The sequence below is a fragment of the Cheilinus undulatus genome, linkage group 4, assembly GCF_018320785.1.
Source record: "Cheilinus undulatus linkage group 4, ASM1832078v1, whole genome shotgun sequence".
NCBI classification, from domain to species: Eukaryota; Metazoa; Chordata; class Actinopteri; order Labriformes; family Labridae; genus Cheilinus; species Cheilinus undulatus.
The window spans coordinates 19,175,728-19,201,870 of NC_054868.1; the positions used below are offsets into that span (position 1 = coordinate 19,175,728).

General features: G+C 40.1%; 1 protein-coding gene across 1 annotated transcript in view; it reads right to left on the reverse strand.

The window, feature by feature from the left end:
• Positions 1 to 13,587: 13,587 nt before the first annotated feature.
• The window catches only part of epn3b (epsin 3b), a 29,069-nt gene continuing 16,513 nt past the window's right edge, over positions 13,588 to 26,143 (reverse strand). Inside the window, exons 4-12 of the mRNA XM_041785860.1 lie at positions 25,939 to 26,022; positions 24,659 to 24,968; positions 21,325 to 21,443; positions 19,633 to 19,719; positions 18,701 to 18,824; positions 17,321 to 17,491; positions 17,124 to 17,219; positions 16,040 to 16,333; positions 13,588 to 15,151 (exon numbers count right to left, since the gene is read on the reverse strand). Coding sequence (XP_041641794.1) covers positions 14,853 to 15,151; positions 16,040 to 16,333; positions 17,124 to 17,219; positions 17,321 to 17,491; positions 18,701 to 18,824; positions 19,633 to 19,719; positions 21,325 to 21,443; positions 24,659 to 24,968; positions 25,939 to 26,022 — 1,584 coding nt within the window. The 3' untranslated portion in view covers positions 13,588 to 14,852. The remainder of the gene's footprint in view (positions 15,152 to 16,039; positions 16,334 to 17,123; positions 17,220 to 17,320; positions 17,492 to 18,700; positions 18,825 to 19,632; positions 19,720 to 21,324; positions 21,444 to 24,658; positions 24,969 to 25,938; positions 26,023 to 26,143) is intronic.

The following is a 26,143-nucleotide window of genomic DNA, read 5'->3' on the forward strand; positions in this document are numbered from 1 at the left end:
GTTAATTAAAATCTGATTTTTGCAATTTCTTTTTGTACTCCTACAAGCTCTCAATATTCTATCAGTAAGTGTTGCTGTTTTGGGGTAACTGATTACCTGGGCCCACGGTAGGGAGGGCATTTGAGAAGCCTGGAATGAAAAATGTGTAATCTATCTATCTATCTATCTATCTATCTATCTATCTATCTATCTATCTATCTGTCTGTCTATCTGTTTATTTGTTTATTATGTGATTATTATCATGATTGAGTCAAAGTCACTAAAAGAATTGTTCAACAGACTGGAATTTGTATTAGAGTCAAATAAAATACAAGGGGCCCCTTCTCCTCTCTTTAAAAAAGTCCAAAAAGGTAAAGTCCACCCAGTGCTGCACTGGAGAGCTGAGCCTGGAGGAGGGGAAAAAGGTGGCTGTAAACTGGAGGAGTGATTCCACCTAAACACTTTAAATCAGGTGCCCAAAAGAAAAAAAGAAAGAGAACAGAGGCAGAATGAGGAGAAACAACTCCATACAAACTTCTTCTCAAAAAGAGGTGAGTGCACACAATGGTTTAGTTGATGGCTTTAAGGCTTTCAGGTAAGAAAGCAGGGCATGAGAGCAAAATAAAGATGACAGAGGAGAAGAAAGCTGGAACAGAGAGGAAGATGAAGATGATGGCGAAGAAGAAAGCAGGAATGCTAATAAACACATAAACTATTGTGAAGAAAAAAATATGAGGAAAATTTAATTTTACCATAGAATAAAAGGTGTTATTAATAAAGAGAAATTATAGTTTAAAAAAAAACATAAAAATGCATAGACACTGATAAAAACAGCGAAACATTTTTGCCCTGCTGACTTGCTAAGGGGGGCCCTGTGTAACTTTCTTTCTGGGGGCCAAAAGTCTCTAGCTACACCCCTGGCTGTAGCATGATAAATTTAGGAAAAGCTGGTTTATGTGCTTCCACTTTAGAAGTACATCAACTGAGCGTCTTCGCACTCTGGCTAAATTCCAGAGGTGTGTTTATAAAGTCCTGAATTTTATATCATAATACAAACACTTCTGTCTTATCAAGACACCAAACAGTATAGAGAAGATGCACTGCAGAATAACTCACATTATAGCAGCAGCTTGATCAATGTAGGCTCATTTTTTTCAATGAATGCATCAATACATTCGCTTAATATTTTACTGAGGGGCAGGAACAACAGCTCCAGAAGGAGCGACGGACCGAAACCAGGATCAGGAATTATTCAATCATGCTTGAGTTCAGGATAAAAGAGAGAATTTGGCCTGATTGTCCAGATGCAACAGCACATGCACTCACACCTGCCTTATGGGGTAGTTAGAGGAAAGACTGCTCGCTTGTCTACTCATATGGAAATTGCTAACAAAGGCATGACTCATTTATTGTGCTTCTGTGTTTTGGGGGAGAAACCATTCAATTTTCCATTCATTTTTCCTTTCCTAGAGATTTTCATTGAGGCTGTAAAGAAAAGCAGATTTTTGTATGATTTAGTTAGACTGATAGAAGCAGATAGTTATGTATAATAATAATGTATGATTAGCTAAATGATGATTTTAATACTCTGATGGTTGAATCATATCAGTTTAGGGTCCTCAGCGCCTCTCTGTTAAGCAATAAAAACATATCCTGTGTTCTCTCATAACTATTTCACAATCAGTCACTGCTGCCTGTTTACTTCATGTCTCTATCAAATCATCGCCAAATGTCAGTAATGAACGTGGAGGTCGAGACTGCAGCTGTTTAGATCTGTGACCAGGCTGCACTTGATTTCTGTTTGGACAGAAATGCTGGACATGAAAGAGAAAGGAAGCGTGTTAGAGTGTTATGAGCATGATTAGATTTCCTTGATTCTGTTAGTTTTGCTTTGGGGATTGTGTGTTTGACCTTTTAGAGAGTTTTGTTCATTTTTGTTTGACTTCTGCAGCAATACATGGCTCTGCACACAGATAAGAGACTGAGGTGGCTGGATGCTGCCTTGGTACTTTTTTAGAGCTCATTTAAAGCTGCCGATGGAACAGAGTGATGTTAATTCTGAAATATTTTCAAGAGGGAAGAAGAGCTATCATGTCTTTTTAGTTACTTTAACTTTAACTCGCTCAACTATATTGTTTTAAAGACAGAGGAGTCCTGCATTTTTATTATTCAATGCACTGTAAAATGTTTTTTTTTTTGGGTGGCAAATAATCTTTTTTCATTATACTAAAAGGAAATACATAGGCAAGATAACTGTGTAATGGTGTGTACATTTATCTGCATTCCCTTTTTTAACAGTTACTGTTGCAACACAATTAAAATTAAGAAAGTTCAGGTATTTACAGTAGGGTGGGCATGTGTCATTACTTGTTCTTTGTCTGGGGCTGTTTTTGGATTAATAACTGAAAATACTCCAGAAGCTCTTCCTTCACTGGCCCCTTAAAGACTCTAGGCTATCTATTCACAATAGAACATAAAACACACATCGGATGGCGAAACTGAGACATTTTAACATTTCATGAAAACTTTAGCTCATTTTGAATTTGATGGCAGTGACACATCTAATAAAGTATGGACAGTGCCATGTTTACCTTTATGTAACATCAGTCTGTAAAGTGAGGAGACCAGTTACCAGAGATTTTGTTGAGGGATGTTGTCCCATTCTTGTCTTTTGTAGTTTTTCAGCTACTTAACAGTCCTGGGGCTTTTTGCCATTTTGTTTTTTAAATCTCTTCATACTTTTCAGCATTGATAGTGCCTTTCAAGGTGTGTAAGCTATCCATGCCATAGACGCTGATACAACCCAGTACCATCAGAGATGCAGACTTTTAACGTGTGTTTGAAAACAAGCTGGATGGTCCCTCTCCTCTTTAATTTGCAGAACATGACAAAAAGAATTTCCAATTTTGGTTCATCTGACCACAGAACAGTTTTCCACTCTGCCTCAGTTACTTTTAAATGAGCGTTGGCTCAGAGAGTGTGGTGTTTCTTGATCATGTTCACATAAGGCGTCTTCTTTGTACGATACATCTTTAACTTGCATCTTTGGATGGCATGGCAAACTGTGTTGACAGACAAAGATTTTTCGGAAGTGTTCCTAAGACTGGCAGTTATTTTCAAAATGACGCCTGTTTTTAAAGCATTGCTTCCTGAGGGCCCGAAGATCATCCAATATTGACTTTTGGCCTTATCTGTGGTGCACAGGGATTTCTCCAAATTCTCTAAGTCATTTGATGATATCATGTACTGTAGATGGTTGGATATTCAAAGTCTTTACAATTTTATGTTAAGGATAATTACCTCCACCAAGGAGGTTATGTGATCAGGTGGGCTTGTTCGTTGGTTAGTTTGTTTGTTTGTTAGTTTGTTAGTAACATAACTCAAAAAGTTGAGGACAGATTTTGATGAAATTTTCAGGAAATGTCAGAAATGGCAAAAAGAAGAACTGATTAGATTTTGGGAGTGACCCGGATCACTGTCTGGATCCAGGAATTTTTTGAAAGGATTCTGTACTGTTGGGAAATAGGGCTAATAGTAAGGTCTGCACTGTTACCACTTTACACCAGGAGATGGCTGACATGAGTAACTTCAATCCCAGCAGCAGTTTTTGGGTGTGTTTCTATTCAAAGTTTTGGAGTTTATAGAGTTTGAAAGACGCACGCCTGGTCAAGGAGAGGAGTCGGAGCGTAACAGCGTGAAAGACAGCGAATTGTAGCAAGAATACGCACAATGCTGGGAGGAATAGAGGAAAATTCACCCTCTGCCATGACTTCTAGTCGTCCGTTGAGACCATGGGTGCATCTGTTGGCACCCGTAGCGAAGCCAATGCTTTACCTCACTGTGTTTCCACGCCTCCAGGGAGGGAGTAATCAGCGAATGCCGTGGTGGGGGGCACATGGGGACGGATCCAGGAATTTTTTAAAGGATTCTTCACTGGGAGATAGGGCTAATGGCGGAGGTCTGCGCTCTCCGAGTGCTTTTCTATTTTTTTCTGAAATTGTTCCACAATTTTTAGCTGCAGTTTTTTGCAGATTGGTGAACCCATCTTTACTTCTGAGAGACTCTGCCTCTCTAAAATGCTCCATTCATACCCAGCCTCCTCACTTTGTAGAAGTTTACAGACTATTATTTAAAGGAGAGAGGATGCTACACAATTGTAATTGTAACAGTTGTAACCCTAACATCTGGTATGTTGTTTATGTTCTATTGTGAATAAGACATGGATTTATAAGATTTGCAACTCATTTCATTCTGTTTTGATTTACATTTTACAGAGTGCCTCAATTTTTTGGAATTGGGGTTGTAGTTGGAAATTAATTTTCTTTCTATCAACTGATCAATTATTCTAAATATAGGTTCTACTATAATGACAAAATTAAATGCGCTGGTTTAAAAAACATAGACAGTTATCCCAACATGCCCTTGGGGATCATGTTTTCTGACTATAAACTCAGAGGAAACTGTATTTAAATGTGACGTGATGTAGCCTGCTCTGCAGTAATGACTGTTAAAATTCTTTTCTGTTCCTGGTATTAGAGTGGCTTTTGTTTTTGAATGATGTCTTTATTTACATACTGTAAACATGTTTACTTTAAAACAGTTTAAAAACAATGAAAAAGCTTTTGTGGCTTGACACTTTTGCACCATGAGTGAAGTTACCCACTTAGTTAATCCCCCTCTGCCTGTGGAAATGGTCTTAATTTTTACATAACAGTTATTTTATTACAGGGCCTGAGAGTTTTATTGTGAAGGTGGTACCTGCGTGGTTTAGTGTGCTTCCTGTGTAAAAGGTGTTCTTTTGCTCTTTGTCCACAACACCGGAGAAGATTGCTTGTCAACAAGCATAAAATAAAAAAAAACCCAGAAGGACATTTCTTAACCCACTCCTCAGTTTCTTTTGTGTCTACAAACATGAACTCTGATGGTCTGTTTAGAATCTGTGTCCACTGTGACATTGAGATGACTTATTAATGAATACCTGTCCTTCACCTGGAGTTTCCACCCATCTATTTCCACCAACAGCCATGGAAGTGCACAGCTGTACTTTGTTGGGCCACTCCATAGCATAAAGGAGCAGAGTGGTCAGCTTAGAGCTGATTTGTAAGCTCCTCTGGTGCTTGATCTTTTGTATATTTTGACTAGAGAACAGGATAAATGCTTCTTTTAGACCAATGGGACCTGTGTTTAATGTGTAAAAGAGTATGATGTCACCATTAAATGTGATAAATCAAGAAGGTTTAAGTGTCAGGGAAATAAACTGCTTTAGTTTTACACTTACAGTAGTTAACTTAAAAGTATTACTTTGTTGAACCTTGGTGCCCAGACTGCCTTGTTGCTTCAGAGACATTTTTATGTTCCCTCAGGCCAGCAGTAGTTATTGTTCTCTGGGTCAGCATTGCCACCTAGTGGTGAGAAAGAACTCACCATGACATCCTCTGTTCTGCTCTTAAATAGTCAAAAGTGCCAACTTCCCGTCCTCTCTGTGCGATAAATCTGATTATTCTAGTAAAACCTTTGGACAATGAGTTCACACATAAATTTGTACATGAAATCTCTCAGTACAGTAGAGACATTATTGTTAACAAACATGTGACTTGCACTTGTCCATCTTTGTAATCTAATTTGCAGCACTGATGATGAACATCATCATCATCAGACATTAAATCTGTCCACCACACTAAGGGCCTGATCAGAGATGAAGAAAGATGGGCTTTAAATCATATTTGACTTTGACTATCATTATGACACTTTTTACTGTTAAACCTAATGTCATACTGCACACAATAACTTAAGCAGATTCTCAGAAGTTGTTGTAAGCCAGCACTGTAAGGTGACAGGATGTCCAAATGGCATTCTTAGTTAAAAAGTCTGTCACCAACCATGTATCCAGTCTTACCAGCATTTCACTGTTGAGAGAAACCACTCATACCTGTTAAACAGGAGAGGTGATAGAATTCCACCTTTCAGATCCTGTTAACCTGATACTGACGATGCCTGCACCATGATAAAGAGATAGACATATTTACAAGTAAACAAAAAACAAAGATAACATACAAGTCCCAAATGAAGATAAGATTTGTTTTAAATATCTAAATTACAGTTACAGCAAATACAGACCAGGGTGCAGCTATGACTTGGCGAAAAAGTCAGTTGTCTGTTAGTCGATTCCAGCTCCCTAGCCCACATGTTAAAGCACAAGAGGATAGACGCTGAAAAATAATTGCTCATAAGTGGCATATGCACCAGTGTGTGAATGTGTCAATATAAATAGATAACACTTATGGACACTTTACACAGCATCCTCTAACATCTCTGCATGAGCATGTGAATGTGATGTGAGGTGCTAAAGGGCTTTAAACAGTCAGAAGTATAAAAATCCATTAACCATTTACTTGTGCATGTCAGTTTGTGCCAATGGAGAGACTCTGTGATGATGACATGAGGAAGACCCCTTATGTTTTCACAGTGTCTTACAAAGTGTTAATCTGACATGCCAGATAGACTGTTTCATGTATTCATTGCATGGATGTGTTTTGCATTAATCAGGGAAAAGTCCCATACGAAGGAAGGTAACTGAACGGATATTCCGTCTGAGACATTCACAACAGGCTGATCAGAGCAACAAGATAAAATGAGGATGTTTTACCCTTTTGTTGATTCTATAATTTAATCACTTCAGGACATCATCATGCTGTCTTTAAACTATTTCTGTGCAGCTTTCACTGTATGCTTCAGGTCATTGTCTTGCTAGAAAATAAATCCTCTCTCAAGCCCTAGTTCTCTTGCAGACTGAATAACATTTTCCTCCAGGATTTTCCTATATTCATTTCACCCTCTACCTTAACAAGCCCTCTAGGGCCAGCTGCTGAGAAGAATCCCAACAGCATGATGCTGCCACCAGTGTGCTTCACGGTTGAGATGGTGTGTTGATGATGATATAAAGTGTTTGGTGTCTGCCAAACATAGCACCTTGTCTGATGGTGAAAAAAACAACACATTTTGGTGTCATCAGACCAATAAACTATTTTCCCCTTGACCATGGAGTCTCCCACATGCCTTTTTGGCAAACTTTAGTTAAGATTTAAGATGAGTTTTCTTCAACAAGCCACTCTCCCATAAAGCTTGACTGGTGAAGAACCAGAACTACAGTTGTATGCAGAGTCTCAGCTGCTGAAGCTTGTTGCTCCTTCAGAGTACTCATACATGTCTTGGTGGCCTCTCTCACTAGTCTCTGTCTTACACAGTCAGTCTGCAAGGACTGCCTGGCAGATTTATGCATGTGCCATATTCCTTCCATTTCTTGATGATACAGTAGATTAAGCTGAACTCTAGGGGATGTTTAGTGCCCAGAAAATGTTTTACATCCATCCATGACTTTTACTTTTCAGTCAACTTTTCTCTGAGTTGCTTGGTGTGTTCTTTTGTCTTCATAGTGTGATGGTAACCAGGAGTACGGATTAACCAGTGACTGGACCTTCCAGAAAAAGGTGTCTTTATACTACAGTCACTTGAAACACATTCACTACACTCAGGTGATCCATTTCATTTCTTATTGTGATACTATTAGCAGCAGTTGGCTGGACCTCTATTGAATTAGATCAGTCACTTTAAAGGGAGTGAGTCAGGTTAATGTGTCCTAGTGTCTCATAATAATTTCACACTTCCACAAAATGTTCAGTGTGAGCTGTGTGTGTAGAAACAGAATTCACAAGACTTTTTCCTTCCAGCCCTCCAGTAAAAATTCTTTGTGAAGTCATGGTCGAATGTGTGAAATGAGTAAGATACACTATATTGCCAAAAGTATTCATTCACCTGCCTTGACTTGCATATGAACTTAAGTGACATCCCATTCTTAATCAATAGGGTTTAATATGACATCAGTCCACCCTTTGCAGCTATAACAGCTTCAACTCTTCTGGGAAGGCTTTCCACAAGGACTAGGAGTGTGTTCATGGGAATTTTTCACCATTCCTCCAGGAGCGCATTTGTGATGTTGGATGAGAAGGCCTGGCTCTCAGTCTCCGCTCTAATTCATCCCAAAAGTGTTCTATCAGGTTGAGGTCAGGACTCTGTGCAGGCCAGTCAAGTTCATCCACACCAAACTCTCTCATCCATGTCTTTATGGACCTTGCTTTGTGCATTGGTGCACAGTCATGCTGGAACAGGAAGGGGCCATCCCCAAACTGTTCCCACAAAGTATGGGAGCATGGAATTGTCCAAAATCTCTTGGTATGCTGAAGCATTCAGAGCTCCTTTCATTGGAACTAAGGGGCCAAGCCCAGCTCCTGAAAAACAACCCCACACCATAATCCCCCCTCCACCAAACTTTACACTTGGCACAATGCAGTCAGACAAGTACCGTTCTCCTGGCAACCGCCAAACCCAGACTCATCCATCAGATTGCCAGATGGAGAAGCGCGATTCGTCATTCCAGAGAACGCGCCTTACTGCTTTAGAGAGCTTTAGAGAGCACCGAGAGCTGCATACCACTGCTTTAGAGTCCAGTGGCAGCGTGCTTTACACCACTGCATCCGATGCTTTGTATTTCACATGGTGATGTATGGCCTGGTTGCAGCTGCTCGGCCGTGGAAACCCATTCCATGAAATTTGGAGGTCTGTAGCGATTGACTTTCTGCAGAAAGTTGGCGACCTCTGCACACTATGCGCCTTAGCATCTGCTGATCCCGCTCCGTCATTTTATGTGGCCTACCACTTCATGGCTGAGTTGCTGTCGTTCCCAATCGCTTCCACTTTGTTATAATACCACTGACAGTTGACTGTGGAATATTTAGGAGCGAGGAAATTTCATGACAGGGCTTGTTGCACAGGTGGCATCCTATCACAGTACCACACTTGAATTCACTGGGCTCCTGAGAGCGACCCATTCTTTCACAAATGTTTGTAGAAACAGTCTGCATGGTTAGGTGCTTGATTTTATACACCTGTGGCCATGGAAGTGATTGGAACACCTGATTTCAGTTATTTGGATGGGTGAGTGAATACTTTTGGCAATATAGTGAATATTCATAAAAAGATGATGAGGATTATGACTTTTTTACAGTATGCAGTCATATACTTTTGATACGTTTGAAAGTATGCACTTTTCCATAAAACGCATTGGATGTGGTTGCTTTTTCCACCTTTTAAAGTCATGTCTTGCCACCTATTTCCTGCTGTTAGGTATATCCGTTAATGTTATGTCTTGAAGATTTCAGGGCCAGCCTGTCCTGAAACATTCAGGGGTGAACATGTAGCAATAGAGGACAAAAGGGGGAAATGCCCATAAACCCATAAATCAATCATAAAAACACAGAGTTATAATGCAAACACCATTCATTTATTGGTTTGATATTTCATAATACTTTATAGGTATCATTCTGTTAAATACATATGTACTAAGCCTGTGTGTATCTATGGGCAGGCATTTAACATTCAGGTCCGGGTTCAGTGCAGTGATGACCAACAATCTCTTCATGTCAGATCAGATTTTAACATAAAAATAACTGACTAATCTTTACTTTTCTACTCCTTCCCCATCTACTTGTCATTAAATCAGTGATGTCCCTGTTAAATGCCTTTTCATCAACTGAGCTTGGATCAGGGCGAAGCGGCCCCCCTTAGCTCCTCCTCCATGGTGCCAATATGAAGCAGTTGGGAATGCATTGTGGGTCAGCTGTGGAGAGAGGGAACAATCAGTGTAGGTCTGGATGAGACTCTAAAGTCTTACTGAGGGCTGGTTTAGTCCAGTACATCTCATCTAGACACTGCTGGGGGGATTTGTTCAGGCAGAAACTTAACTCACTTAGGAGATGTTAAAAGCTTGAAAGGAACAATGTAGTGAGCCATTATCGTGTATATTTTAGGAGGAAAACCTGAGTCTATTAGTTCTCAAACAGAGTCAAATGCACAAGTCTTAAACTTTTGGACCTTCTTCAACGTTAAATCATGGACTGCAGAACCAGTAGGGCTGATTGGGGCCCGAGTCTGATTCACTTTTTAATTACAATAGCAAGTGGCCAGATCTAAGCTGGAAATTCTGTTTGTAAAAAATGTTCTGGCTTGATGTGTAATGTGATGGAACAAAATATTTTTGACACCTGTGGTATAAAGAAACACCTCAAACAAAGTTTTTCAGGACAATGCAAGCAGAAATAGGAAAGGAGATTGCTCCAACTCCAGCTGACCATGAGTAGGTCTAAGTTTGAAAGTTCATTTGGGGCTGTGCGATATGAGATGGAACACCATAAAACTCATGCACCATAAAACTATCAGGTTGTATAAACATTTAAATGTCAGTTTGCCACTTTATGAGATATAAAGTTCACTGATGCATATGATAGATTTTTTGTCCATTACTATAATAGTCTGTAAAATGTCTACAATACTTCCTGCGAAGTGAAACATGTTGCAGGACTGAGTTTTTCAATCATTGTCAACACAATCATGTGTTTTTGACTTTTCCCAACTTGAATCAAAGAAATCAAATATGTCTGCTTATCCTGTCAGACAGATCAACTATTAACATTGTAGTTGTAATACTTTTAATAACTTTAAAACACTTCTGGGGGGAGAAAGAGCTCATATGAATGAGCTAGAATGAGTGGGCATGACATTAGGGAAACCTAAACTTGATTTGTCTGTCCTCAGTTTACAATGAAGTGTGTGAACAACACTGCAGACAGTGCAGTGTTTGTTAAAAAATACCCTCACATATAAACAGCTACAAAGGGAAGTGGGTGCATATCACTATCTGCAGATCCACTCATTACCTGGTGTGGCTAATGACCTCCTGGTGGGAGGTTTGTGAAGTTTGCTATTAATACTTGAATGATGTGCTTTCACCAAGCGGCCTGGTTTGGTTCAGTTTGGCACGTCAGGATCCAAATGATCCTGTCAGTCAGGATCATTTGGCTCAGCTCAGTAATTAGACACAGTATTGCAACTTTGGTAGCGCAACTTGGGTAGTTAGTTAGCACCCCATGTAGGCGGACAGCCCGGGTTCAAGTCCAGCCTACGGCTCCTTTCCTCCACCATGTTATGCCTGTTTTTGACTCTATCCACTGTCCTCCTCTTAATAAAGACATAATAAGGCCAAAACTACATATTGGAAAAAAAGAAAACTGCCACTTAGACTGGAGCTGGCTCTTGTTCTTTGAAGAGAAGAGCCAGATCTATAAAACTGGCTCCTTTGCTGATGACATATTACTACTGGAGCTATATAACCTGACATGCCAGATGAATTTGTTTCACACATCCATCTGGTAAACCTCCCATAGACAGCGTTTGGGAAAGGGCAGCTCCTTTAAAAAAAAAAAAAAAAAACCCGGAGGGTGATTGGATGAACGTTCTGTCACATCTTTACGAGCCAATCAGAGCAATAAAACATGTGACGTTGTAGCCCCTACCGAGCTGGTGCCCCTACCGAGGAGTAAGCTCCACAGAGAACTGCATACCCTGAACCATGGCTACTGTAGACTCTTGTTGAAAAGAAAACAACTCAGTGCTGTTTTGTTCTCTTTTTAACGAAGAAATGTGTTCAAGTTCTGATAAAACTGGCACAGCATCCATGCTAATGTCTTCCACCATAACTGCACCGGCCTCTTCTCGCTGCTTGCTTATGTCACGACTCTGCTGTGCCTGAAAATTACTGCCCCTTGACGCTGATTGGTCGAGTCATTTTCTAACTGGGCCCAAATGGTTCAGATGGGAGCTTTGCACGGAAACGGGTGAATCCATCTGCTTTGCAAGGTTAAGGGCTGTAGTCAGCTAAAGAAAAATGGAAAACTGAAAGTAAACTCAGACAAACCAACCAATTGGTAGTTAAAAAAACACCTTCACATTATCTCCACATAAACTCATTTATAGTTACTCTGGCTGCGTTTCCATTACCCTTAGACATGAACTGAATCTAAATAGTGCAATAAAAAACTGTTGATGGAAACTGAGTTACATCAGGACAGAGGATAAAATGAAGTTTTTCTCTAATTTGTCTCTAATTTTAATTCTAGATTAAGACTGGCCAAAAATATTGTTTATTTCCCTTTTTGGTATCAATGCCAAGCTCTGTCCAGCCATGAGCTCAGTTTATAGAAATTTTATAAAGCTACAGACTAGTTGAACACCTATAATAACCAAAAAGCACTGATTCAATTCAAGTCACATAAAAAGAGGTTCGGATAAGTAAAACCTTCTGATGGTTTCAGTACCTGCTGCTTTTGCAGCACGCAGAAGGTATGGTTATTGAGGAAGTTTGTCAATTCTCATCACTGCTCTACAACCAGAGAGAAGAATTATGTGTTTTTAAACTCACTTTGCCATGGATCACAATACAACAAGTGGTGCACATTTAAAAGTTTGACTTTAGAGAGGACCAGAGCACTGTGCCGTGGCACACGAGTATGTATGAGAAGGTATATATGCACGTGTTCCTTGTTTGTCAAATCGGTCTGTTAACGTTGACAGAAGTTCTGTCATCAATTCTAAAGCATCTTCACACACATGCAGTGGTGCTGCTGGTGGAAAATTATAATGGAATTTCTTCCTTCATAACACAGCGTCTTTATGATGGTGATTAAAGCAATACCATGGCTATTTTCAATACCACAGCATAACTGCCACCCATTCCTATACTGAAATAACAACTGACTTCGAGATGATCAGCATCCACCTGCCTAAAGTCAAATCATTTCTGTATTCACTCACAATGACTACTTACTGCTATATACAATATAACTATAGATAATGGTTTTGTCTTATGCTATAATGATAGTAATTAACAGCACCCACTTTTTTCAGCCTGGCGGTCTAATATTTGCAACAATACTGTCCAAACAGCATGCAGCGTATATTTACTGAAGTGAAATAAAAATATGTCCGCTCATTGGACATATAGAAAAACTTTAAGAACTTTTGATTTGATTATAAAGGGACTTAATAAAACATATTTGCTGATAGGTGAATGAAACAGGAAGCAGGGGCAGAGGCTGTGGCAAAGAAGAAAATTGCAGCGCAACATCAATACAACAAAAACCTGCATCTTCATGTACAAGTATGTCAAGTTGTCAAAGTATTTCCAAGTTTTTTAGTGTGTAACCACTGTGAACCAATTAGGAAATCTCATCTTCTTTCTGTCACTGCCTCATTCGTAACCACTGGCCCTCTTTCCCTACTTGATTGCCCTCATGACTGTCTGACCAAAAAAGATTTTAGTTGGACTAGGGTTCATTGACAAACTAATTGACCAGCCAGCTGGAGGGTGGCAGCCTTAATCACTCGTAACTTGCTTACTTCGATTTTTTTCTTCACAAAATGGAAGAAGAGCTGTTCAGCTCACTACAAACATGGTGTATTTTCTGTTAGTCCATTATTGCTGCAGTCGCACAGGGAAGTGAAGACTTTCAACCAATCACGGGCTTAAGGGAGTCAAGCTCCACTTTAGCAGATAGGTACTCTTGGTACCCAAACTAAAGAGTGCCAAAAAAGTATGATGTTGTGGATCAGTTATTTTGGCACCTCTCCCAACTTTTGACGCAAGTGAATGCATATTGAACCAAATAAGACTGCTTGGTGGAAATGCACTATAAAAAAGAATAATCATGAACATTCAAGTTAATTAATGTGCTGTAATGTATATTTGCACAACAAGAAGTGTGACACCATCCTACAGAATTAATCTTCTCAGCACTTTGAGGTGATTCATTAGTCTTCAGATAATGTGGTGTCTGTAGTATGATAAAAATAGCAGTGGCTATGCTGTGTGGTGGCTGTGGGCTTGTTTACTTTTTTGCCCGGGGGAGGAAAAGTTGTGCCCTGCTGAGTCTTAATGCAATTGGAAGTCCATGGTCAAACTTTGGCCACAAAAGCTTAAGATACGACTCGACTACAGATACATTATTGCCGCAAAATGGGCATATGTTTTAGAGCATGACATTTATTTTTAACTCAATTTATTTAAACTCTTCCTTTAAGCCTGGCTTTGTGCTCAAAACTGCCTCTTTGATTTTAGACTGTGTGAGCAGAGCAGTTGTGATTGGTAAGTTCTGTACCTGTTTCCTAGTGGTTGGTTTATCAGAAAAAAATCCCAGAGAAGAAATAAGTGTGCAGAGAAAAAAAAAAGAGAGGGGCAGCTTCACAAGTAAACAGAAGCAACCCACTTAAGAAGAGAATGATTTTGAGCACAAGTGCAGGAAATGTGAGCAAGCAACCGAAGATGTGAGAGCAAGCAAACATTTTGAGCACAAAACCATGTTTTAAGAAAAAGGTTGAAGAAAAAACAGAGTTCAAATCAATAAGTCATTCTCTTGAAACATTAAAATGCCCTTTTGAGTTTTGCAACAATAATGACTCCAACCTTGACCCATTATTTGAAGAATTCTTTCAGATGCTCAGCAGAACAGAAAAGTTTGTTTCTCAGGGGTGGGATGCATTCATGCTCTTGTCGGTGAAGCAGCAGCGGTAAGGATCCTGATGGTGGACAATCATATTTGTGGAATTATCCCTAACGGAGCAGTTGTGTGTGTAATTGGAGGATGCTTCTAGTCATCACTGCTGATGGGGAAAAGGCATCAAAGGGAGTGTTAGGATACACCCTGTTCATCTGGTGATGTGTGCGTGTTTGTGTTCATGTGCGCCTGAGTGCATATGTGTGTTCGTGAGCTAGCTTTGCTTCAAGAGTTCAGGTTATATAGCAGCTGATGTGTCTTCAGAAGGACACAAATACATCCAGTCCAAGTTTGATCCGATTCAAGTGTGCACAATGACATCAGAACATAATCCATGGTTCAGTCCAGGTTCATTTAAATCTCATCGTCGTCAGCATAGATTGATCCAAAAAGAAAGAGTCAATTTTGTTGACTCTTTCTGGTGCAGGGGTCTCAGAGGAAGGGGTTGTGGCTGTGTGTGTGGGTCTGGGACTGAGTGCGAGGTGCCGGTCGGGGAGAGAGGGGGAGGAGGGGCTGCGGGAGGTTGGAAGGAATGTCCAGGAGTCCTGCAGGAGGTTGTGTGAGAGAGGAGGGGAGGATTGGTGGGTGGTGATGTAGAGGGAGGGGCAGCGACGGGCTGTAAGAGAGCATGTGGGGGGGCAGAGGGGACGTGGAGTGTGGTCGCATTTGGTTGAGGGTGAGGCGAGGCTGGTCGCAGTGGAAGGGGTTGGTTGGAGACGGAGCACTCAGACCTGAAAAGAAGTAGAAAAAGCAGTAAGAAGAGAAATAATAAACAATGGGCCTCATTCACCAATATCTTTCTAAGACTAAGCTCTTAAAGTGCTGAATTGCTTGCACCTGTGTTCTTGAGGTTAATGAATGCTAGGTGCTTGAAAGCTGGAAGCATTTGCAGGTATCTCGTAATTAGCATAAAAAACAGTCCTTTTAAGCCCATATAAGGGCATGAGACTACAAGGCAGTGTGCATACACAGAAGGTGAACAGGAGTAAGAGGAGAGGAGGAAAAATGTCAGCAACACCCAAATTGAAATAAACTGTAAAACCAGTCACAATACTTTAAATATTTCAGTAGTTCTAAAGTGGATGTATGCTGCTTCAAATGACACCAAAGAGGATGATTAAATCCTGTTATCAGCACCAATAGTGAATATCAAATATACTCCATTTATTGGTTTAGATCAAACAGTGCAGACAGTGCTTCATCAGAAAGAACATGCAACATACTGTTATAAGAAAAGGATGCATTCCAGATGAGTAAAGAAAAAAAAAAAAGACTTAAACTGGTTGAGGGGGGAGTCAATTTTCTAAAGTGAGTGACACTGAATTAAAATGCACATTATAATAACGGCTGATGCCTCAAAGTAGTGCTAATCAGTCCAAATTAAACATTTTACACTTTTGCTGCTCTGGAGCGAAGAAAAAATCACAGATAAAACTTTGGTGAATGTCAGCACCTTCTTAAACACTATGCAAGAAGGTTTTAAAAACAGATTTCTTCAGCTAGTTTCTTCTAGTTTCTTCTTCAGCTCATGCCTGTTTCTTCAGCAGGCATAGCTTCAGCTAAGGAGGCCCAAGAATTTTCTGTTTAAGAAGCATGCAAATTCTTGTGCAGTCATTTACCTGAGAGGAAAGGGTTGTTGTGCGTCTTGTTAGGGGGGTTAGACGGTATCAGAGCGTCTAAGTTGACAAGTGAAGCCCCTGTGGGTCCCAGGAAGGCCTCTGGGGTTCGACACACACGTGTGGGTGGGGCGCTGAGCGGAGGAGCCAGCCGGGATAGGTCGAACATCTCTGGGCTGGATGACTCTCGCCCATTTACCAGGGGTTTCACTGGCGTGTCCGTCCCAAATGGATCTGGTTTAGAATCTGCTTCAACAAAGGGGTCGGACTCCATCTTTACCCCAAACAGCTCAGCTTCTGCAAGAAAAACAGAACGCAGGAATGGTTAAATGGTGCTGTGTAAAATTTGTGGGCCTTTTAATTCCTGCATCACTTAAGAGAAATTTCTTTAGATTTGTTGCAAAAGAGGAGCTATTGGCGGGCGGAAATCTTGTGCTTATTTCTGTGTCATTAAGGCAGCATAAAAAATCTTAGTGGCTCTACTCCTATGTGTGTAAACCAGTTCAAAATTTCTGTGAAAATTTTTTTCAAAGGGGAGACAGACAGCTTACACCACAGTTCTAGAAAACATACAACTATACAAGTATTCATGCTACTGTGATCATCCTTGGGACATTTAATACATTTAAAACAATTTTACCACAAAGTTTTGCTATGCATATTGCTGAAGACACCACAGTATGCTCTAGCTAGTCCTACTGCGCTGTTTATTTACAGTACTCCTAGTGGAATGAAGAATATTTGAGGAGAGGACATATTACTTCTGTAAGACCCTGTTTTTTATTGTAAACAATTTTCAGACCTCTTTTACTCCCACTGCCATAACATCTTAAGTAAACAAAAAAGTCCCCTAACCATCAGCACTGCTACTGCCATATTTAGTTATGGACTTGAACTTAAGCATACGAACAAGGTTAATTTACACACTTCTGTACTTTAAATTTGATCTTTTTTAAGTATTGCATTAGCTATTTTTTAACTCTCGCTTTAAGGATGCATCCTTTTTTTGTCAGTTTTATGTTTTAAATGTTGAACATTATATGTTAATGTTGAATTGTGTGCCACTTCATGTCGTTCTTCACACTACCAGTGGGACTTGCAGGTTGAGGGGAGGACACTTGAGGAACCTCCGGTTTTGGCTTCTCCTCTTCCTGGTCAACAAATGGATCAGCCACATCGCCATCTGAATGTTAAAATAAAACAGTTGAATATTAAGAAGTGTGTAGAAGTAAAAGTTTTAAATGTTAATGAATACTGATGAGGGAACTGTTTTCTGAAAGTTACTTCTATCTGTCGGACTGTCCCACACATGGTTGACAGGACTGGAGGAGACGGGTGCTGCTTCCCAGGGGTCTGAGTGGGAGTTTGCACATGGAGCCCATGGATTGGATGCTGTTGAAGACGAGGGAGGGGCCGTCCAAGGGCTACCAATCACAGGAGTGCTAGAGTGGACTGCTGTGAAGAGTGACACATCAAGGACAGAACAGTTAACTCGTTAAAAGGAACTATTCATGATAAGACAAGTTCAGCTTATTGAATTGAGATCTGTATCTCGATGTGGGGATGTGGTGATTTCGTCTACACTTGTTTTATTTTGGTGATTTCCGGTTCTGTTGTCCTGGGTTTGTGTAGTTAACTGTGCTCTGCTTTTCCTGAGGCTGCTTCCCTTCCCCCCGTGGCACTGAGGGTAATTGATCACACCTGCGACTGCTCTGCAATCAAGCTCTCCCTCAAGAAGGCTGCAGACTCTCGCCTCAGCGCCAGAGTATTGTCCACCTCTCACCGTGGTACTTTGGCTCAATCTCTGGTTTCCTCTATATGCTCATTTCAAGTAATTCTTCTAGTGCAAGTGTTTGCCTTGATTCTAACCACGCCCAAACCCAGCGCGCTCTCTCACTGGAGCCCTTCACTACCCCGGACTCATGGACCCGCCTCCCCGCCCCCTTTCCTGCACTATTATGTTGTCAATAAATCTGTCAAAACTCGTAATCCTGGTCTGCCTTCTGGGTTCAACACACCACACACGCAACAAGCAAGATAGATAGAATATTTATTCTTCTTCCATATTCAGGTTGATTGTACAAAATATCAGGACAGAAGAAGATACTAAACTAAAAAAATGTAGGCTACTGGGCTGTGTGGGGAAACTCAAACAGACTACTCAGTAGTTTTGAATAAAGTCACCTTTACTAGCTGTATATTAAAATGATTAATAGATAATTCCATCAATGGGCCTAGTTATAACGCAGAGGAATAAAGTGCAATAATCTGTTATGACTTATTAAGAAACTTACATTTTTCTGTGCAAATATTGTTTTACTATTTTATCAGTAAGTTTTGAAAACAGGACTTTCACTTGTAACACTGTAGCACTATATTGTATAGGCAACTATTAGTCCTAAGTGCATTGCTAACCTTGATTTCTGCCATTTGTCAAAGAATGGAGAGATTCCTCTGCATTCTGATCTGAAATATTATCTAAAATTTGGTGTCTTACCTGTTTTAAAGCAGTGGTAAATTTTTCAGCGCACTGATTCTAAGTTCACACAGTTCTGTTCTCTACTTATCAATAATAAACTGGATAATAAACTGGAAAGAGATGGTGCTGAAGATCTAGCATCATATTGTGCTGCTGAGTGGGTCAGTCAATGACTTTCTACCCACCTACAGAGTCCCAGGGGTCAGAGGTGATATCACAGGTGGGCTGGGTAGAGTTCCAAGGGTCCCTGGGTGGAGGTTTGTTCTCTGATGAGGGCCCAAATATGTCCACCAGATCCAGCATGGCTGACTACAGACAGAACAAAAGTGTTTCTGAGAAATTTGAGACAAAAATCAATAGTTTGTGCTGTTGAAAGGTTTTCAAACCTTGCACATCTCTAAATGAGAGCAGCAGAAAAAAGGTTCATATTCATAGGTGATATAACATAATACATGTTCAAAGTACAGTGAGAAAACTACTCAAACAAAAGCATTAAATAAAAAGAAGATAACATATCATTAAATGTGTGAGAGTAAAACATGATTTTCTCTGACCTTTATCTGACCTTGTGAAAATATCAACGCTCCATCAGTCAAAGAATGGCTAAACAGCCCTTTGACACTTTTATTTTTAAGTCTATTTTCCAATATTTTTCAAAGCACCTAAAAGCATCAAGATTTAGTCAATAAGTAACTTCATGTAACACATTACTAGACGGGGCGCCCTTTACATAAGGCTGCAGCGACTCTGATTGGCTCTTTGACCGGCCAATAAGTAACAGAGCTGGTGTGCTATGAGATAAGGAGTGCTCTTTCAGGGAAATGTCATGCTGAGCTCAAGGTTAGATGAGACAAAGTCATTATCATTCAGCAGACACCTCTTTCTCCTCTCTCAGCTCTCTTTGCTGTTCCTCCCCAAACCTCCCTCGTTCTGCTGTTCCACGTTCCTCGATGTCTTCTCCCATTCCCACTGCCCGCAGCATAAACTCCACTCCAAATGTCTGCCAGCAACCACCTACTAACACACCCGCCCACCTCTCCAATCCAACACACACTTTTGTGGCATGCATGCACCCACACACATACTGTAAGGCATGCACACACATTTTTAAACTAACCTCCTGTGTCCCTGACTGGCTCTCTCTCCTGCTCTCATCCAGGGCCTTCTGTAACAGAGACTCGTCTCCTTGGCGACAGCACTGCTCCTGCAGGGGCAGCATCACATCATCACTTTACTAAAAATGAGCATAGATTTATATATAAACACACAAAAACACAAACAAGCTGACTAAGTGAAAAGAGTTGTTCAGTATTGTCTAATTCTGACTAATACTGATCACTGTCTAATGATTTCGAAGAAGAAAGAGACTGAAGAATAAAGAGTATCTGTGCTGTTTTCATGAAGATTAAAGATGTTGTCTGACAGTTTACAAAGATAAAATGCCCCAAGCATGAGGATTCTACTCATGGCTCTGGTCTTGACACAGGAGTGTGTGCAGTTGTGCGACAAAACCATGAAACATGCCAGAAATCCATCCAACCAGTCTGTACACCTACAACAAACGGTGCACAATCAGACCAAAAGTCAGCATGTCTTCCAGATGAGTTACGTGACTCAGTATTCATGTCTGAAGCGGATGTAATAAGCACAGTCTATACCTGGCTTTAGAGCGATGCTAATGTAAGGGTGTAGCTGATGTGACTGACTGGTGGGCTTGTTGGATCTATAGCTGCTGAAGGCCAGCTTCAGCTCCACCCCTTTTGACCCCTTTGGACCCTCAGTTGAAACTTACTAAAAGTTAGCTTGAGATGGCATTATCAATATGGCAACAGTCATTGTTAGGCTCCAAAACTTCATTTAAGAGACTAAGAGATGACAGAAATAAAACCCCCTGGATGCTTTTTTTTTTTTTTTTTTTTTTTTTAAATCACCTATTTTACATTACATTCTTTTATTTCATTTCCATTACTTTTTAAAATCTGTTTTCAATTCACCATTAGAGTTTTTAAATTATTGACCATGAGTGATTTACAAAACTAATACAAGGGTAGAACATCCAAGAGGTTGAATACTTTTTATGGGCAGTGTATTTCCATCTTTAATCACAGCCTATAAGGATCCTTGATCATTATCAGGATTATTGATTCCTACATATACTGGACACTGAAAATAAAAGATTGAGTTCATTTATTTTCTTTCTGCTTTAGATTTCCTTCTTTAAATAGAGGGTTTGTTTTTGAAGGAGAAAAAGCAATATATGAGATATATATGATATGCTGATATGGTATACTGTCTCAATAAAAATGGACTTTAAAACAGCCTTGAACTTTAAGATTAAGTAGCAGATGAAGCAGAGGCTTTTCATTCAGAGTAAGCCAACTTAGGAAGGAAAACATTAAGATAATAGTAATTTGATGGACAAAGAGAAGCAACTTCAGTAAAGATGAGAGCGACGTCATCACATTCACACAAGGATACTCTTAAGAGGATTAATAAATGTGAGGGGTAAGATTGAAGTGTTTCTTTATGTTTGTACCTTCTCATTCTCCTTTTGGCTAAAGCTTAAGCAATCTCTAGGTCTTCACCCATCACTATGGTAACTGGGAGAGGAAAGGCTAGCTAAAAGAAGGTGGGCGAATGTTCACAATTTTTGTAACAAAATTTCCATTATCTGAATCATCAAGAGGCACCGAGATGTGTGGCTAGGATAAAGAGGAGGAGAATGTGCATGATGGGAGGGTATGCTGACGCACTACAGGAGGAAATCATCATAATATCAGTGTGTGATTGTGTGTTTGTGTCATTGTACCTTCTGACTCTCCTCTCTGCTCATGGCTAAAGCCAGCTGGAGCTGCAGCTCCTCCTCCCCGCTGGTCTGAGGTCGAGCTTGCTCCAGGTCTGAGGCGGCACGGGGGGATGAGGATGAGGCTGCAGAGAAAACAGTGACAGAGGGATGTATGGTCAGACTGATGTAAGTTTCCTTGCCCGACACACAGAGCAAGGAGCAGAGCAAGTGTAGGGCTTATTTGAATATTTCCAGGCCTGCACTGCAGTATTGATAATCTATGTGCTGGATTGTCCAAAGTGCTGGGCAACAGCAGAAAATTGCATTTCAGTCGGGATCAGCCTCAATACCAGTGTGTATTTTTAACACTCAATCCATTTATCCACAAGGACAACCAGAATAAGCTGTTGAGTGCAGCAGAAAGGTTCTGAATTTAAGCAGCTGTAGCTTGTATATTAGCAACAAAAACATATCAAATGACTAATGTTATATGGATTGATGCATTTACATTATTTATATATATATTGATGAAGGTTATCAGTATGGGGCTAGTGTAAGGCAAGTAAAGGCAGACTACAGACTACATCATTTTTTTTGTCTTACGTTTGCACCATGTCAGACTATGCAACAAAATTCTCTCAAGACTCAGTCGACAGACTGACCGCACTGAAAGTGTGATCCCGACCACTCATCGCCTGCTGTCGTCACTTCTGTCTCTGCGACAGCGTGCAAGTTTATATATCATTGGGAAGGCGGGTCAAAGAGTGTCAATTAAAGATCCAGCAGGAGCAGTCGTTGTGATGTTGACAGTCCTGTGCTTTGAAAAAAAAAAAAAAACAACCTTGAAGAAACAAGTATGGACTTGTTGCTATGTATCATGAAGAGGACAATACAGACTGGCTGTCCTCCAGAGGGTTGTTTGCAATCACATGATCTTGGATGTCCACTGGGGGTCAGGAAGTGGGGGACAGCCTTTGGGGATGAATGGGAGCGGAGGAAAGTTAGTACTTAACAGTTTTACATGGATTTGTGGGCTGTACTTATCAGAAAATTCCTACATTCATTGAATTCGATTACTACTAGGGATGTCACGATTACAGATTTTCTTGGTATGATTATTGTCAGAGAAATAATCACGATTTTACGATTATCACGATTATTTTTGCATTAATTAATTTCACACTACCATGGATTAGTAAAATCACATGAACACTCCTTATAGGTCTTTAATTTTAATTTATTTCCATCTTTGGATGCTCTCATAACAAAGTAATATATCAAAAATGTAAAGTAATCGAAAAGTACAAGAAAAATGATGATAATCCCATTTGGAATTAAACAAAAATCACACCTGCTGTGTAAACAATCAATAAATGCTACATATTAACTATGACGGTATTCAGGAAATGTTACGATTAACTAATTGTAAAGTTAAATAATGCAATTAATCATGAAAATGGGAAATCGTGACATCCCTAATTATTACACATTGCAAAAAAATGATATTTACCACTGTTTAAAATATGTACCTGCCATGGAGGCTATCAATATCACAAATACTCAGTCCAGCAGACCTCCTAGCATCTAGCCTTGTCTAGACAGATGAGGGGACACAAGAGTCTAAAGGAGTCTTGCACTGAGCTAAGAGGTTGGTGGAGCCCCTTTCACATATAAAAAATCCTTGTTTTGTTACAGATATGCTTTGTAATGAATACAATAATGCAATATCAACCAAATAAACCTTGTGAGTTGAGTGACTAAGTAATGATGAGTAATAATGTGCCACTCACAAATGAACTTGTGTTACGAAACAGCACTTTTATGTTAGCCACAGTAGCTTGTTCCTGTTTGAGTGCCTGTTTCCTTTCCTCTATTCTTTGCCGTTTTTTTAATCCCTAGGGGCTGAACTGTTACCAAATGAAGAGCCATTTGGGAACTAAACAACCAGCACTAATGAGCTGAGCCAAATGATCTGGATCTCTAAAAAAACAAAAAAACAAAACAAAAAAAGAGACAGATTTCCTGTTACAATGAGTGGAAGGTTAAAACTTCAGCTGAGGAAACACAGGTAAGATCAGAGTTTAATGTGCTTAACTATGGCATCATGGTCAGACTGCTTTGTGGAAAGATCATACAGGAGTGTTCTGTGACAACCCTGCCTTTCTCTGTGAGTTTTTCAACTTTTTTTCATATTTGCCTGAATATTTCACTTCTTTCAGAACACAAATGTAGCTTAATAATTACGTATATTTATACTTTCACACTTTGAACACTTGGTATAGTTGTAAACTGCTCATGACATGGCCTTTTGATAGCGTTTCTCTAAGCTGAAAGCATTCCTTGTCCCCTGAGGGGAGTTCTTTGCTGTGTGACGTCATCTGAAAAGAACTTATAGAACCTGAGGTATGAATGTTTTAACACATCAAGAAATCAGCCCATTTAGCATAGTTGTGCTAGCCTCACTTTATGTGATGTCAGGGTGTCAAACTTCATGGAAGACCAAAGAAAAATCCTGACATAGTAGCCTAGTCAAATTGTGGTCATGATGTGTCAGTGATTATGTTTACTACAGATATGTGTTTGTCAGTCCCGGTGCTCATATTGGGGCCCAACTTTCGGACGCTGAGCTGTGATGCTGCAGTTGGGCCAAAATCTGGCTAAATCTTTGTGGTCTGAGACTAAAGCTGGTGCCACACACTAAATCAATGACATGCCAACATTTAGGTTTCAAAAAGCAAGAGGGTGGGGATGATCATGGGGACTGGAGGAATGTCAGCTCCACACATATGGGAAACAGGAGCGTTTAAAGATATACAGAAATGAGCGGGAGACTTAAACACTTGTCTGAACAGCAACATCATAAATAAGTGGAAATCCAAATGCAGTGTGTGCCCAGTGCTTTGCTAATATTGCACAATGTTGTTTTCCTGTATATAGTATAATGAAGAGTATGGTTTAGACCTGCTCCTTTTGTAAAGTGTCTTGCGGTAACAAGAGCCTTTAGGTTGTTTTAAGCTGGTGTTATCTAAATGAAAACTGGTAAATTTAATGCCTCAGACACAAGACTATGATTTGAGACTTATCTGATTTTTGAAAAGCTGCATTTTATAGTTTAGTTGTTGCTGACTTTGTTCAGCTCATTAAATGAAACGGTCATGAATGAGCCTCTAACAGTCTACTGTCACTGCCTGCTCAGAACCAACAGCACATAGATAGTATTAGCCAGCTTGTGGACATAATGGAGTATTAAGCAGCAACAGAGAGAGATATTTCCCGCAGGATTTGGTGGAGAACAAAAATAGGAGCTAAACAAAGTGAGCACTGGTGACAGAAGGTATGACTGTCCACAGATACTCACAGTTAAAGGAGGATGGAGAGCCTCTGGAGCGGCTGAACTCCTCCCCGTACAGAACAGCCATGCTGGGCTGACTAGTTCGCCTGCCTGGGTGATAAGATGGGGGTATACCTCCGTACACCCCCCCACCACCGCCCCCACCTCCGCCGCTGCCTCCACCAGCCATTCGCTCCTTAGTCTTTAATGCTTGACTCCTCTCCTGGCGCAGTCGCTCCTCATCCCTGAGGAGACACACCAGCTGGCGTGCTTTTTCTCTCACGTTGGCTCCCTGGTCTCTGCCATCCCGGTCCACGTATTGGAAGTCACGTAGAGTCTGAAAGGATTGGAGAAATTTACTCCATCTTTTAGAAAAGAATTCAAAAGCTTAGACAAATTTTTCATTTTACAAATGTTTTAACATTAATTTAAATGTTATTCTTTTCTTTAAAAAGTATTTCAGTCATCCATAAAAGTACTTTTCCTTGATTTAAAAAAAAACCCAATTTATCACCAGCAGTGATTGAATGCTGCTAAGGGGAGAGTTTCTTACAAGTTTCAGGACAGACTGCCCCTGAAATTTTCCTGAGTTGCTCTTTCACACTTACCCTAACCCTCACAGTGGGGGTATTTCCCTGTCTAATGGGGACATAAATAGTGTAATGTTTGAAATATTATCCAAGGAAATTATTAAAACTGTCAGAAGTGGGATATGTATGATAGGATGAAGTTAACTGGTACTTGCAGGTTATTCTGGGTGCTGAAGTTGCCTTTAACATTTTATAAGCTTTAAATAACGTGAGTAATCATCTGGATGGAGCTTCCCATTGTTGCTAACTGTGAAAACAAATAATATGAATAGAGCATTACTTTGCATTCCCAGACATATTACTGATATATTACCTCTGTGCAGGGAGGAAAAGAGAGTGCATATGCACCATTGCACACAGAAAAAGAGGAAAAAAGGGGACAACTCAGTCTGCCGGTGAAGTGTGAAAATATGCTGCCAGATATTTTGTGCAGATATTTTTGTCACACTGCAACAAAAAAAAAAGAAAAAAAAAAAAAAGAAAAAAAGAAAAAAAAGTCTTCACACATGCAGCTTACCCTGAAAATTTCGGGAGTTTTAAGCATTTGTAAAAAGACTACTATTGTGTATAAGAGTACAATCACTCTTACATTTTTCAAATGGAACAAAGTGAAGCAGTGAGTTTGACTGTTAACAAAAAAATATCATCTAAATCAATAAACACAACAAAGCAGCACTTCTAATGGTGGACTCCCATTCTGAAGTTTTCCTTCAGTACCTGGATAGTGAACGCGTTTTCTCTACACTGTTGAGCCACTCTCTCTGATCCCGTCTTCAACAGGTAATCCAACAGAGTCAGAGCCTGGGGGAAAATGCTGATCAATACACTGATGTACAAGCATTTCTTTCATTACCTTCATATTTCCATTGTATTTGTATAAAAGTGTACAATGTTAGTTGATAATGGGGATGTACTGGGATAT